We start from the raw sequence: 16,086 nt of genomic DNA, 5'->3' as shown, positions 1-16,086 counted from the left end.
GGCCAATATGTCTGTCTAGAATAAGGAATGTTGTCATTGTGGCTATGCAGTAAAGAATGATGGTTTCCAAATATGGGCTTCAAGTTCAACTTTTTCCGGAAGCTTAAAACAAACATTTTCAATACAGACTAATGTACTTAGGTGTTTTTTGTTGTTTTGTTTCATTTTGCTTTTATTTAAAGGAAGAAAGAATGTGATCTAGTCATAGCAGTTTTGGAAAATCACTGAAAAGATATAGCCACTTCTTTCACTTCTAAGTTTCTTTGTCATTTTCACAAAATTTTGTTTTCCCTTTAGGCTACTTGCATATTCAAATGCATCTTGTCAAAGGAGAAGACCTTGCTGTAAAAACGAAATTCACCATACCTTTGAAGGAGTGGTTTCGCCTGGATATCTCTTTTAATGGCGGTCAGGTACCAAGAGCATGTTCCATCATGAATCATATCAGCACCATCACTTAACTTTAAGCATTGCTGTAAAGTCAGGGAGCTAAGAAATCTGCAAAAACAAATTTGTGGTAACTGATAAACTTTTACAACCATAATGCTTTTTTTAAATAAAAAATTTTATAGTTGGAATCTTAAATCATAAGCATTCTATCCCATTTAATTAACTTTTAAAGTGCTTTTTTTGACTATATTGTGAATGAATAATACATCTAGCTATATAACCACAATTATCTGAGCAATTCAAGCCTTTTTTCCTAGCAAAATAGGCTTTGAGGAGAAAAATGGTAAAACAGCCTTGGCCATATTTATATAGTGTTATCAAATCTACAACTTTTTTATAGGAAGTTTATTGGTTCGCTCAGCTAAGAAGTGGTTTGACTGTTTTTGGCAGTGAAAACAATTGCTTGTGCTTGACATTAAACAAATAATAACCAACAAACCTGAGTGATAATTCTGATGAGGCGGACGTTCTTTATCTACTTTGTACTACGAAACACTGCACATAACAGTTTCAAGCACTTATAACACAGATTTTATGGATTATGGCAAATCTCTTGTTATTATTGAAGATAATGCTATTCCTTTATATTGTTATATATGATACTGGTGTACTACCTTTTTTCTGGTTACTTTCTTAACAGCTTTTCTTGCTGATTTGTGATTTTCTGAAAATGAAACTAGAAAAGACGTTTTGTTTGTCTTCTGTGTTAGAGAATACACAGACTTCCCTTGGTGGTTAGGTTTATCACATGCCCTTTTTCTAAAGAGAAGAGAAATTGGGTCAGTCCTTGTAGCTTAACTGAGGAGAGTCTGTAAGACATTAGCTGGCATTTTTTGTATGTTTGTTTCCTTAATGTTGTTAGGTGACATTGCTGTGGTCTGAGTTTTAGCTTCTCATTTGCATGAAGATTATGATGGCATTATAGCTTGGTTGCTGCTCTCTCTTAAGGTCAGCTCAGTGCCTCATATCACTTAGGTATCAAATCATCAGAGCAAATCACAGATCTTGCTGTATGCCAGGCACTATGATCCAGGAGCTTAGAGACTATTTATGGAAGTCACATAGAGCAGGTAAAGGGGTGTCATAAGGTGAGCCTAATTGCCAGATGATTCATATTCATTCGCAGAAGAGAGACATCCAACTTCATGCTGGGATGCTCAGGGAAGGTTTCCTAAAGAAGGCTCCTACAGATGGGGCACAGAGTTTAAATGGAGAAACAGAGGAGATATTTTAGCCCATCATTGGATGCTCACTTCCAATTTCTTCTTGCCATGCAGCATGGTGTCATTGAAGTTTTTTAAACAGAGGAGTAAATCAAAGTAATCCTTTAACTAATGGCAGAGTACATGATTGGGTAAAGCGGGAGAGAAGAGTTAGGAAGACCAGATGGAGTAGAAAGAAAAAAAAAAGCTAGCTTTTTTTTTTTTTTTTTTAGTAGACATTCACCAATTGCCCTTTTATCTTTGCATCCCATCTGCTCTCCCTGATACCCATAGGTTCCAAAATAATACTTATTGTTTTTCTACACAAAATCCAGCTCTGTGATAAGACCACTATATTCATTACTTTGACTAAATGGACACATTGGTCTAAAGTAAATGGTTGGTTTAGAAAGACAATTGGTCTGAGTCATTTTTTTCTCTGAAACAACACGGTGTCTGTGGCTGAATTGGACTGCTTTTTCTGGGTTAGCTTTTCTTTCAAAGACATGGTGTTGGAGCTACATCTTTGAGAATCTAGTTAAGCCAGAATGTGTTTTCTGAACACTTGCTCTGTGGTAGCACTGGGGAGTCAAAGAGCCCCCTAACCTTAAGGGCTTATGTTGTAGTCCAGACACGAGAAGAATGCAAGACAGCTAGCAACACTCACGATGAAAACATTGTCACCATTGAAGTGATGGTGACGATTCTTAGTGCTGAGGAAGTAGCTTACACCTTTCTTTGTCTTTCTATGCAACAAGCTTTCAAGCACGAATTCAGCAAAAGAATCTTTTGACTCAAAGTTTGGAAGTGTGTACAACCCCCTGGGGGAAACTATGTTATAGATATTTTTATCATCTCAAGTCATTTGGAGAAATTAAATTTCTTAAGTCTCAAAATATACACAGGGTTGGTAAACTGCTATTTTGTTTTTTGCAGAAAATGATCAAACAAAAGACTATGAAGCATATTTTATGAGTAACTCATCCCCAGGACGGTATTTATGGTGTGGGGTCTGGAAGCATTACTAATCCTTGTGTATCTCTCCCAACATAGATAGTAGTAACCACCAGCACTGGGCAGGATTTGAAAGACTACCATAATCAGACCATTAGGTAAGTGTGGCTTTTCATTGTGTCAAAATTTTCTGGGTGAGGGTTAAGGAACCTTCCTGTGTTAGCCCTGCACCCTAATGTTATTCCTACCCCATCTGATTCAGCTTTTCCAAGCACAAATGGTAACTAGTCTGCCTTGTAGTTAATCTTTGTACCTTTTTTTTTCTTTTTTAAATGCCCACAAACTTTCCTTGTTTTCCCCACAACCTTCTTTTTGTTTTTTCCCAAGCAAGAGAAACTAGTTCTGTCTCCAGATCTCATTGTAAATTCTTCCTTTCATAGCACTGCATAATTCGTGTTCTTTGAAAATTATCGTTTACAAAGGATTCTAGAAAACAAATCAAAGTATTAATGTTGCTTACTGGGAGGAGTTGATAACTTTGACTTAGTGTAAAACATAAAAGCAGACAGCCTTCATATTTATGTTTATAATCTAAATTTGAAATGTATGTAAGTATTGATATTGGGCTAACTTTTCATCTTGATATAATCATTCTCTATGAGAGTTACAGAAACTGAGGATTGGGTCTTTTTCCTTGTGTGTCATAATTTTAACTTGCTTCTGCATCCCTGATTAAGAGTGGGTTTTATAGTGGTAGAACCATGGGGCGTGAGTTCTTTAGGAACTCAGGATACCTCATCATGGTGCCATGAAAGGAAGAATTTACAATGAGATCTGGAGACATAAATAGTTTGTTCAGTTGCTCAGTCATGTCCAACTCTTTTGAGACCCCATGCACTATAGCCCACCAGGCTCCTTTGTCCATGGGATTTTTCAGGCAAGAATACTGAAATGGGTTGCCATGCCCTCCTTCATGGGATCTTCCCGATCCAGAGATTGAACCTACATCTCCTGCATTGGCAGGCGGATTCTTTACCACTGAGCCACCTGGGAAGCCCCTGTATATATGTGTGTGTGTGTGTGTGTATAAAACAGAAACACAAATTAGTAGCTTTGTATGTATAATTTTAAACAACTTACCAGAGGAATTCCCTGGCACTCCAGTGGTTAGGACTCTGGACTTCCTCTGCACTGGGCACAGAATCAATCCCTCATCTGGGAATTAAAATCCTGCATGCTGTGCTATATGGCCAAAAGAAAAAAGAAGAAAATCAGGACGGTTGGGTACTTTGGCTGGGGGGTGGCAAAGTGGTTCATTCTTCATCGTTTAGTCATTTCACAACACCAAGCATAAAACGGTCTTTCCAAACAGGCTCTGTTCACTCAGAGTCCCTGAGCAGTCCAGATTTTCTTGGAAACCAATTATTAAAGGAAGGAAGGCAAAGAGGAGTGATGACCGGAGAGCAGGGAGCACACACTCTACTTTCCTCCCCCACTATTTCCCTTTACATTTAAATCAAACAATTATGTCAGGCCCTGGACACATAGAACAGTTCTTATGTCCATGACCAGATTAATGGATTAGAGTTACTGAGAGAGGCTAAAGCAGTGGTATTCCTTAGCTTGCAAAGAGAAAGTCAGGGGTGACTGGATGGCAATATTGACGCACAGAGGCCAAGGTCTTAGGACAGAACAGAAGTCTCAAGGGCACCAGGTGGATTTAGACCAGTCAGGGAAATTCAATAGATAGGAGTTTTATTATATAATGGGCCACCATGGGCTCTTCTATGAAGACTTTGAGAATAGGAAGGGCAGGGAGTTTACTCTGGAGAAACGAATGATGTGTGGCCCCTTTGGAAATCTCTTCAAGTGCCCTGTTCTGCCCCAGAAATGTTTTTTAAATTTTATTTATTTATTTTTGGCTGTGCTGGGTCCTCGTTGCTGCGTGGACTTTCTCTAGTTACGGCGAGCGGGGGCTACTCTCTAATTGCAGTGCCCGGGCTTCTCATCTCGATGGCCACTCTTGTTGTGGAACACAGGCTCTGGGATGCACGGGCTCAAAATTATGGCGCACAGTTGCCTGTGGCATGTGGAATCTTCCTGAACCTGGGAGCAAACCTGTGTCCTTTGTGTTGGCAGTCGGATTCTTAACCACTGGACCACCAGGAAAGTCCTGACCCAGAAATTAAGGGTTTGCATTTCAGGATATAAAGTCTAAAATAATACCTGCCCTTTCTCCCCTGACACCCATCTCCAACCTCAGACACTTTTGACAACCAATTGAATTTCATAAACTTTTCTTTTTTTTCTTTTCTATGTCAGGGCTTCCTTTCTTCTTAAATCTGCAAAATGTAGCTTCTGACATGAGTGGAGTGAATCACAGTAAGATCCAGAGCTAGGACCAGGGTAAGGCGAGGAGGGCACCTTCCACATAAAATTTAAGGAAGCCCCCCCAAACTTCGTGATTATATTATTTTGCCAAGGCTGCCAGAACACAGTACCACAAACTGAATGATTTGTGCTAAGTCGCTTCAGTCATGTCTGACTCTTTGTGACCCCTGGACTGTAGCCTGCCAGGGTCCTCTGTCCATGGGATTCTCCAGGCAAGAATACTGGAGTGGGTTGCCATGCCCTCCTCCAGGGGATCTTCCCAACTCAGGGATGGAACCTGCGTCTCTTATGTCTCCTGCATTGGCAGGAGGGTTCTTTACCTCTAGCATCACCTCTTTAAGCAAGAGAAATGTATTGCCTCTCAGTTCTAGAGGTTGGAGGGCCAAGATCTAGGTGTTGGCAGAGCCACGCTCTCTCTGCAGGCTCTAGGGAAAGAGCTATTCTAAGCTTCTCTCCAGCTTCTAATAGTTCCTTGGCTTGTGGCAGCATAACTCCAATCCTCACATGACATTTTCCCTGTGAGTCTTTGTCCAATTTTCCCCTTTTTCTAAGGTTTACCAGTCATACTGGATTAAAGTCCACCCTATTCCAGCATGATCTCATTTTAGCTAACTATATCTGTAATGACCCTATATCCAAATAAGGTCCTATCCATACTGGGGGTTCAGATTCAACATATGCATTTTACAGGGGACTCAATTCAACTCACAACAATCTTCATAATAAATAACATTTAACACAGTGTTTTAAAAATCAGGATTAATGTAAAGAATCCTTGATGCACAAAGTAACAAATTTTTCTTTAATATTTATTTGTATTTATTTGGCTGTGCTGAGTCTGAGTTGTGGCACGTGGGATCTTTTTAGTTGCTACATGTAAGATATAGTTCCCGGACCAGGGACTGAACCCAGGCCCTCCGCGGTAGAAATTCAGAGTCTTAGCCACTGGACCACCAGGAACATTCACAAATTAACAAAATTTTATGTAAAGACAGAACCAGTATGATCATATAGGATTCCAGAGTTCAAAACTGATGTTCAGGTACATACCAACTCAACATCCCAGTGAAAGCTTTGAAACGGTTCCTTACCTGGGAATACTGGCACTATCCAGGCCCAAGACTGCCCCTCACCACCATCTCAGCTGCTCATCCTATACTCCTGGAGTACCCCCACTACCACCTCCATCAGTGGAACAACTAAAGAGTTAACCTTGGCCCACCTGGGATTCGTGTGGTTAGATATTTTTGAAATCTCATTCACCAGAGAGATTTCAGAACGGGCCAAGTCAGTACACTACACATCAAATATTTCAGGTGTTTACAGGTGTTCCAAGGAAAGTCTCTTAATCCTCCTTTTATTTGTTCTCATAATGTACACATAATGATAGCTGTTATCCTACAAAAGTGGTGTACGAAGCTCGGTGATTAAGTGCTGAGAAGTACAGTGCTGCACTGCATGGAAGGCTGCGGTGGCAATTGCAGAGCTGTCTGCTGTTGAATCCACTCATCCATCCATCCCTCCCTCCATCCATCCATCCATCCATCCACTCATCCATCCATCCATCCATCCATCCATCCATCCAGTATATATTCCTTCATCCAACACATTTACCACATGCCTGACACAGGGCTGGACTCTGGGAATAAAACAGTGAACAAGAATACAATCCGTCCCTGCCTTCGTGGAGCTAAAAATTCTAGCGTGGGGAAGACAGATTTTAAACAAATAATAAATTTGTTTAAAATAAATTTAAAATTCCAAATTGTGATAAAAGCAGGGAAGGAAATAAGGAGGTTGTTGGCTTCAGAGGACCACAAAGGGGCCAGAATTTAGACCAGGCCATGAGGAAGTGACACTTAAGATGAGAATTACTTTAAGGAGTAAGAGGCTCATTTGAGGCTCTAAGTTCCCCTGCTACAGAACCCTCGAGCCAAAGCTGTTCCCTAATTTTGAGCGAAGCCAACTTAACAATGGAGGCAATGCTTTCCCACTGCCGGGTCCTTCACAGTAATAATCCAGGGCACTCTTCTATGTCCAGATAAAAGTAAAGATAGCTTGCCAGCATGTCTGATGCTTGCGTGCAGAAGGGACAGGCTTGGGCTTTTGAACCATCTAGCTCAGCTTTTATGTCAGCAAAATTGATGACCATCAAACAATGCACAGTGCAAGGAATTTCTTACAATCTTGATGCAGCCACTGAGAATGTTAGAGAAGAAAAATGTGGAGGGAGATGGAACTGAAAGGATCTATTAGTTGTATTATAATAATGACAAAAAATTACAAGCTAGTACCATAGGGACAAAGTAATTTATTGATTAATTGAGAATTCAGTTAAAGCAAAGATTCATTAAAATATTCCATAAGCATTTTGTTTTAATTTAAACAATGGATATGTACATTCATTTGCCAGTCTTTCTAGTTACAGCCTTGCCTTTGAGTATGGATCTACTGATTGGAGTTTCTTGTGATCTTTCTGGCATAAACAGTACCCAATTTCTGTTTCTTCCAAATGAAAAGAAAACAAAGACACTTGTGAAACCATTGAAGCCCAAAATTCATCAAGATTTCTTCAGTTTCTTTTCCCAGCCTTTTCCAGCTGTCCTAATTCCATAAGAGCTTTTTTAGTAACCATTCTTTACTGAGTCTACCCAAAATATTCAACTTAATTTTTAAAGAATGAGCATCTCTTTCTTCTTCATGCTTTTGGGATTACATAAGATTTAATTACATTGTGGGGTTACAATGACCAAATAGGTTTGGGTACAAACACATCTTATTCTTGGTAAGCACGAAAAAAGTGAAAGTGAGTGAGGAGCTTCCCTGTTGGCTTGGACGGTAAAGAATCTGCTTGCAGTGCAGGAGACAAGGGTTTGATCCCTGGAGGAGGAAATGGCAACCCACTCCAGTTTTCTTGGCTGGGAAACCCCGTGGACAGAGGGGCCTAGTGGGCTACAGTTCATGGGGTCTGAGCGACTATCACTTTTTCACATCTTACTCTTGGTAAGCATACAGCTCAACAAATGGCAGCAAAAGTAGTAGAGTGGACTAAGTTAATAATAATAACTGTAGTTAATAGTTATGGTGCCTACTATGTTCCAGGCATCGTTATAAATGCTTTGTTTAAGTGCTAATTTCTCCCAGTGACCTTGTGTGTGTGTGCATGCCAAGTCACTTCAGTTGTGTCTGACTCTGTGCAACTCTATGGACTGTAGCCCGCCAGGCTCCTGTGTCCATGGGGATTCTCCAGGTAAGAACACTGGCGAGGGTTGCCATGCCTTCCTCCAGGGGATCTTCCTGACCCAACACTGAACCCACATCTCCTATGTCTCCTGCATTGGCACATTCTTTACCACTAGTGCCACCTGTAGATAGGTACTAATATTGTCTTCATTTAAAAATGAGAATACGAGGGTTCCAGAGAGTAACCTCAGCTGGCTAGTATCCATTATGTTGAGGGATGGGCCACGAGGTGAGCTGGTGAGTTGGTTAAGCAGAGTTCTGTCATGAGAGCTTCTACTTCCAAAGTGTTGCTTCGTGTCCACCAAGTGCTGGTATTACCTCCTCATGAGGGTAGTTGGAGTGTTCAAATCTTTCACAGGTCTTAAGAAGCAGAATCAATTCACCACTCTCAGAGATAATAACTTTGTGGTCCTGCCTTTAAAAAAAAAGAAGAAGAAGAAGAAGAAGAGACCATCGTCTTCCCAGAGCCCTTCAAGACTACGATTCTGTAAAAAGAAATAGCAGGCAATAAAGCATTTCTTTTCGGCATCAGTTGCCTTTGCAGAAAGCTGATTTCTAAGTGTTCCCTCCGGCCGCCATAGGGTGATGCTGCTGGTGCCCATTTCTTCACCTTTGTGTCTTCCTTCCAGCCAGGAGTACCTGCTCAGGGGTCAGGTTTCTGGCTGACAGTCAACCCATCCTCTCTCCTGGGATGACCTCAGGTTGCCTGGCTTCTGCCCCAACCACTGGTGGCCGCTCTGTCCTGTCTGCTTCACCCTGGCCCCTTGCTCCTGGCAGCCTGCCTGACGAGCTGTGCCCTTCCCTTCTGCTGCCATCTGCCCTCGGCGCTCCCTGGCTCTTTTGTCTCTGCCTGGCTTCTCACCTGATGCCTGTCTTGACCCTCCCTTGCTGTTCACATATGCTCCTATGGCCCCTTGTCCACCCACACCTATTTTACTTTCTCAATTGGTAGTAAATGCACGTGGTAGAAAAACCAAATCTATGCAAAAAGTTCTATAATTAGATGTTTTGCTTCTATCTCTTCTCCCATCCACTCCATCCCTTAACCCTCATGCCAGGGGGAAATATTTTTATTAGTTTCTTACATATATATATCTCTCTCCAGAGTTTTTGTAAATGCAGATACAAAAAAGTCCTTTCTTCTCTTCCTTGGATAAAATGTGTATGTATTGCTCTGCTCTTACATTTTCATCTTTTTCACTTAGTGTATTTTAGATATTTCTCCAGAGCTTTTTGTTCTTTTTTAAACCATGTAATAAAAGAGCTCATGCCTAAGACCCACTGAATGGTGTGGGTACCAGTCCTCACTGACAGACACCTGGACTTTTCCAGTCTTTGGTGGATGTAAACAATGCTGCCAAGAACAGCTTTGTGCATTTTATTCATGTCAACCCATTTTCCTCCTCCATTTTCCTTCCTGATCCTTTGAGTCTTTCAAGACAAAGTAGACTTCCAACACGTCATCTGTGCTGACCTCTTATCTTTGGCCAAGTCCTTTGACCTTGCTATGGCCATCTTCTCCTAACTCTGAATTTGACCTTGGTTCTTATCTAATAGGGTGTGTTTTTATTTTTCCCACATTCACCTTCTGTCTACTCAACAAATTTTCTTTTTTTCTTTCAGAGTAAAATATTTCTATTAAGATTAGCAATTACACATAAATCCAGTGATTCTAAACAGTTTCACCAACATCAATAGTTGGCATGTATTAAACATTTATGGTGGGCAAGGCACTTTGCTATTAATAGACGCTGTATGTTTTCAGTAAAGAATCCGCCTACAATTCAGGAGACCGGGATTCGATCCCTGGGTCAGGAAGATTCTTTGAAGAAGGGAATGACTACCTACTCCAGCATTCTTGCCTGGAGAATTCCCTGGACAGAGGAGTCTGGTGGGCTACAGTCCATGGGGTCACAAAGAGTCGGATATGACTGAGTGACTACCACTTTTTCTTTCGCTTGCATTGAATATTTATGGTGGGCAAGGCACTTAGCTATTAATAGATACTGTATGTTTTGTCTTTGCATCTACCTAATCCTTTTATCAACCCAGTAAGAGAGGAATTATCATTTTTACTAATGAGAAGCCTCAATCTCAGAGAGGTTAAGCAACTGATCCAAGGTCACACAGCTGGTAAATAGCAGAGATGGGATCTTAGCTAAGCCTGCCTGACCCCACCATCATCTCATCTTCTCGAATTCAAAGTAAAGGGTTTGTGGAAATTTGGGGTTTTAAGTCAAGGAGGGTCAATGAAAGGGTCTTTAAAAAAATCTGTTCAAACCCAGAGCTATCTTAATCCTTTGTACTTTTCTAGTTTCCGTGAGGATTTTCATTATAATGACACCTCTGGGTACTTCATTATTGGAGGGAGCAGGTACGTGGCCGGCATTGAAGGGTTTTTTGGACCCCTGAAGTACTATCGACTCCATGCTCTGCACCCTGCACAGGTGAGCCCAGGGGACCAAGATGTATTCAGGTGCTTATGGGTGATGGGCGGGTGGCTCAGGAACATGGAACTCAGTCCAGTGCAAACAAAAGATTTATCCATGCCAGACCTTGCATTGGCTCTGTCACCAAACATAATTAATATTGAGGCTTTTCCCCCCTGCAAACACGATAATAGATTTTTGTTAACGTTTGGTTCATTTAGTACTCATAAAATGGAAACCATTTACTTCCTCTGTTTTAATAACTAGTAGCTTAATTATAGAGTCGATTTTTATCACGCTGTTGCCTATCCAGTGATTAAGCTAATGAAAGGAGAGAAGCTTAGTTATTTGGTAAAACTTCTTTTATATGCTATTATTTAAAGTATCAGAAGAGGAGACACTCCAGCAAATTAGACTCTTGGTTCTGCATACTGCTTTCTCCAGAAACAGGCCTTCAGCTCATACTGGGTGGGGTGAACTGCGGTGGCAGAGATCACAGAGGGCCCTGTAGTCAGAATTGAATTCTCAAGTCCAAAACCCACCCACAAATGGAATCAAATTGTCCAAGTCTCCAGGCCAGCTCTAGCAGGGCTAACAGCTAGAGGAGGGCTGCCCCACATGGGAAACTTCACCCTGGTTGCTTTTTGTGCTTTGTAAGAATCCCAGGGACGGGGGAGCCTGGTGCACTGCCATCTCTGGGGTCACACAGAGTCGGACACGACTGAAGTGACTTAGCAGCAGCAGCAGCAAGGAGATCGCTACAGATGGTGACTGCAGCCATGAAATTAAAAGACACTTACTCCTTGGAAGAAAAGTTATGACCAATCTAGATAGCATATTGAAAAGCAGAGACATTACTTTGCCAACAAAGGCCCATCTAGTCAAGGCTATGGTTTTTCCAGTGTTCATGTATAGATGTGAGAGTTGGACTGTGAAGAAAGCTGAGTGCCGAAGAATTGATGCTTTCGAACTGTGGCATTGGAGAAGACTCTTGAGAGTCCCTTGGACTGCAAGGAGATCCAACCAGTCCATTCTGAAGGAGATCAGCCCTGGGATCTCTTTGGAAGGAATGATGCTAAAGCTGAAACTCCAGTACTTTGGCCACCTCATGCGAAGAGTTGACTCATTGGAAAAGACTCTGATGCTGGGAGGGATTGGGGGCAGGAGGAGAAGAGGACGACAGAAGATGAGATGGCTGGATGGCATCACCAACTCGATGGACGTGAGTTTGAGTGAACTCCAGGAGTTGGTGATGGACAGGAGGCCTGGCATGCTGCGATTCATGGGGTCGCAAAGAGTCGGACACGACTGAGCGACTGAACTGAACTGAACTGAACTGAAGGAGATCGCTGGATACCTGAAAAAAGGAATATTTTTTTTTCATTCCCATGACCTTGTGGAGTTTGTTCTGGGAAAATCAGGAGTTACTAGGTAAAATCAGTTAGGAAAAATGGAGCACCTTATCGCCCATGGATCATCCTAGAGCCCCTGCTGAGAAATCTTTAGAAGAGGAAAAAAATGAAATTCATTTGTTCATTTGTGCAACCAGTACTTATTAAGCACCTACTATGTGCCAGGCTCTGTACAAGATGCTGAGGCATCCAAGATGAATTAAGGTGGTAACTTTCAAACTTTTTTTGAAGGTGATCTACAATAAAAAAAAATCCATTTTAAAAGCATGAGCAGTACATACATATTCATACATATGCAGTACCTACACATATATATATGCACGTACATACACACACATAAATGTATAAACACAAAACTGAAAGAAGAATTTTACTAAGAACACATACCCTTGTTATGTTCAGTGTACTATGATATTTTGTATTCTGCTTCATAAAAAACAAAATCACTGCTGGTTACAAACCACTGAAATAATGTCATGACCCTCTGATAACGGGTCGCAACCTGCATTTTGAAAACCACTGAGTTGAGATAAGACCTCTGGTCTTGAGGAGCTCCCTGCCTGGGTCTTAAACAGTTAAGTCATGAAAGAATGGGGTCCATGCTTTCATTCAGACGTGAGCACGGTGTTTGGGAGTGCTGAGGCAGGCTCATCTGCTTGGGTACTCGTGTGAAGGAGGGTGGGCTGCTAGGGAGGCAGCCCTGAAGTGATGACCTTGGATCTAACTCTTAGAAGTTGAGCAGGAGCCTTCCAAGCTGAAGAAAAGGAGAGGAGGGTTGCCAGGGAGCAGGTGCATCACGGTTAGACTTGGTGACTTTTGGGAACTCTGGGGACGTGAATGTGATCTCTGGGGATAGAATGCAACAGTGGGGAAGAAGAGAGCATGGAGATCTGGTCTCTGGGAAATCCTAACATTTAAGAAGCTCTGCAGATGAGAAGATGCTACAAAAAGAAGCCAGAGGGAAGCTATCAGAGCTGGTATGCCCTTAAATTCCTAGTAACACCCTTCTTTTGAGAATCCAGAGAGGACGATCTGTGTACAAACAAGCCAACTTGGGGCTATCACTGGGAGAAGGAAATCTAGCATAGGTATCCATGGGCGTTTGATGACAGTGTTGTTCCTTTCGTTCTCTTGCCCTTTTGTAGATTTTCAATCCCCTCCTTGAGAAGCAACTTTCTCAACAAATCAAGTTCTATTACGAAAGGTGTGCAGAAGTTCAGGAAATAGTGTCTGTGTACACATCCACGGTGCAGCAGGGGGACAGGAGACAAGAAGCATGTAAGTACTGAACTTAAGGAGAGCAAGCTTTAGCTCTGGGCATGTGTATCAACATGTTTAGCTTCTTTCCGTGAGTGTGTTAGACACTCAGTCATGTCTGACTTTTTGTGACTCTGTGGATTGGGGCCTGCCAGGGATTCTCCAGGCAAGAATACTGGAGTGGGTTGCCATTCCCTTCTCCAGGGTATCTTCCTGACCCAGGGATCGAACCCAGGTCTGCATCATTACAGGTGGATTCTTTACCATCTGAGCCTGAGAAGGCTTCTTCCTCAGGAGGCTGAAATAGAACACATGTGACTCCATCAGTGGGGACAAGTATGACCTCACATAGATTGATGCAAATGAAAGTGTGCCTTCTACCTAGACCCCAACAAGACCAACACTCAGCAGGAACCCAAGGCTGCCTCATAGCTTCAAGCAGCTGTAATTTAGTTTAAGAATATAAATGAGAGTGTTTTAAGCCTCAAATTATATTATTCCCATCCATAATGTGATCTTAGGCCAGTCTAAGAAAATAAAAATGAATTGGAAAATAAATTAATCATTAGAAATGTTTCCCCATCGGTGCACTTTTGTCTTGGGCCATTAATATCTGAATATTAGCTTTCAAAAATGTTGAACAATGGCTTTGTTGTTAGGGGCTGGGTTTTATTTTTTTTAAATCCTTGAATTGACTCATTCTGGAAGACATTGGTAATTTTTCAACAGAAGGAATGAATTTCAAATAGAGTGTTTCCATGCCTGCCCATATTTGCATGGACATCCTTTCATTCATATGGAGGGTGTACCTGTTATAAAACTTGTTTCGTCTTCCAACGTTCCAGCTTGGACCTAGCACTTACAAATTTCTCTGGCTATAGATCTTCTTGCATGGTATGGTGGCACTAGAGTTAGTCACATATGTTCCTTCTGGAAGAGAAATTCCTGTGGGACCTTTGCCATCAGCAAAAGCATATTGAGTATTTCAGTCCCGCCAAGATATCGCACCATCCCCAGAGCTGAACTTCCCATTTCAGGCCATGGAGGGATAGATGCCTCTTGCACAATACCCCATTCTGATAGGGTTCACATAAAATGGTCCTGGGAAGTGATTAGAGATGATGATAGGTGCGTGTGGAAAGGCAGCACTTCTGCAATTTAATTTAAGAATAGGCTCTACTAGTCCCCCAGCTGCCGCTTTCACCGCTGAATCATCCAGAAAATATGATGCTGTCAGAAGAGGGGGAAGATATATAGAATAGTAATATCCCAAACAGGAAAGAAACTGATTTTGATAGCTGATGTAATTTCAGGAGAGATACCCAGAGTCAGAAGGCCGGTCTTGCATGCTGATCTGTGTGGTGGCATTGGGAGGACTTTTTTAATGTCTTCTGCTGCCTCGATTCCCTGGGGTCCCTGGGCTTTGCTCCTTGACTCACACTGCCAACAAAATGGCCTAGATATTGGCCTCTTGGGGACCCGTCCGAGGCCAGCTGCTCATTCCGTAGAATTATTCAACAGCTATCAGCAACTTTGGCACACTTCCCTTGGACGAGGCTTTGAATCTGTGACCTCGAGGCAGAAGCATCGTAGCCAATTTCAAATGCCTGATGTATCCAAACCAATATCCAGTAAGCTTAAGTCTGACACCTATTTCTGGTTCATCTTAGAGGAAGGGATTTAGGGAGCAAGCCCTTCCCTCTAACGGTACCTGGGGCTTACCTTTCCTGTAGGCAACCTCCGAAATTCCTACCTGGACCTGAAACTCAGATACGGACGGCCCTCGATGTGCAGAGCCTTCCCCTGGGAGAAGGAGCTGAGAGCCAAGCATCGAAGCTTGTTCCAGGCCTTGTTGGAGCTGAGTTTGGTGACAGGTAATTGAGTCCATGCCTTGTCTTTGGACATTGGTTAGAAAGGTCCCTGTTTTTCTGCTTTCCCTCACCTTCTTTAGTGATTTATGTCTTGAAGTTATTTTTAACACTAGTGTTCTAGCTTAATTTCAAATTTAAATTCTGCCCTTGTATGTCCACTATTCTCAATATACCTGTGCACATTTGTGACACTAAATAGAAAAACTTAAATTTAGGAATCACTTGAGCAAGTCTTTATGTAAAGCCAAGGCCAAAAACAAACAGCCGACAGCCAGACCTGACCCCCAGATGTGGTTGTCCTGGCATACACATTGTTGTCAATTTTTTAAAAAATTAGTTACCAGTTTCTAAAAACATATAAAAATACAAATTTCTAGCTTTTGTCAAAATATCCAAAGATCTGGTGATGCTGGGCCTCAATTCCTGAGTGGCAGCAAGCTCAGAGGTGAGTGGTTGGCACAGACAGGTTTTGTCCATCTGCAGCCCCTCCTGCCTCTAGTTGAGCACTTCCTGTCTAACTCCGTCATGGATCTGACCTGCCTGGGCCCTTGGGCACTTGAACTTGAGACCCCCTGACTTGAAGTATTTTCAAGCAGCTTCCAGGAGTCTGTGTATATTTCTCAAATGTGGCCAGCTTCAGTCCATTGTCATTATGGTTTGCATAGTAATTAAGTACACACTGCTAGACTCTGAGGGATCAGGAAACAGTGTCTGTTGGGAAGAGGAGAGAAGCTGGAGGTGTGCAGCCTGGGGAAGGAAATGATAAGGAGGGTGATGAGAACTATTTTAGTGACTAGTGAGAGCCTGTGGTGTTCCTGGGCGTACGATCAGACCCTTGAGGCAAGGCAATGCAGAAACTGATTTCTGCTTCGCTTAA

At 42.1% G+C, this 16,086-nt stretch overlaps 1 protein-coding gene and 1 long non-coding RNA gene across 3 annotated transcripts in view; one reads left to right on the top strand and one right to left on the bottom strand.

Annotated features, from left to right (window-relative positions):
• SEL1L3 (SEL1L family member 3) overlaps window positions 1-16,086 on the top strand; it is a 107,979-nt gene that overhangs the window by 32,302 nt on the left and 59,591 nt on the right. For both annotated transcript variants that reach the window (XM_055588185.1, XM_055588184.1), the window contains exons 5-9: window positions 298-413; window positions 2,706-2,764; window positions 10,555-10,687; window positions 13,227-13,359; window positions 15,072-15,212. In XM_055588185.1, the coding sequence (XP_055444160.1) occupies window positions 298-413; window positions 2,706-2,764; window positions 10,555-10,687; window positions 13,227-13,359; window positions 15,072-15,212 (582 nt within the window). The remainder of the gene's footprint in view (window positions 1-297; window positions 414-2,705; window positions 2,765-10,554; window positions 10,688-13,226; window positions 13,360-15,071; window positions 15,213-16,086) is intronic.
• Window positions 366-5,508, bottom strand: LOC129657722 (uncharacterized). The gene is made up of 3 exons (XR_008717031.1): window positions 5,318-5,508; window positions 3,747-3,848; window positions 366-498 (listed from the first exon to the last, which is right to left on the bottom strand). It is a non-coding gene; the product is annotated as an uncharacterized LOC129657722 (long non-coding RNA).

This window comes from Bubalus kerabau, chromosome 7, assembly GCF_029407905.1.
Source record: "Bubalus kerabau isolate K-KA32 ecotype Philippines breed swamp buffalo chromosome 7, PCC_UOA_SB_1v2, whole genome shotgun sequence".
In the NCBI taxonomy this organism is placed as follows: Eukaryota; Metazoa; Chordata; class Mammalia; order Artiodactyla; family Bovidae; genus Bubalus; species Bubalus kerabau.
The sequence above is the reverse complement of the archived record's forward strand: the minus strand, read 5'-3'. Positions and strand labels throughout refer to the sequence as shown.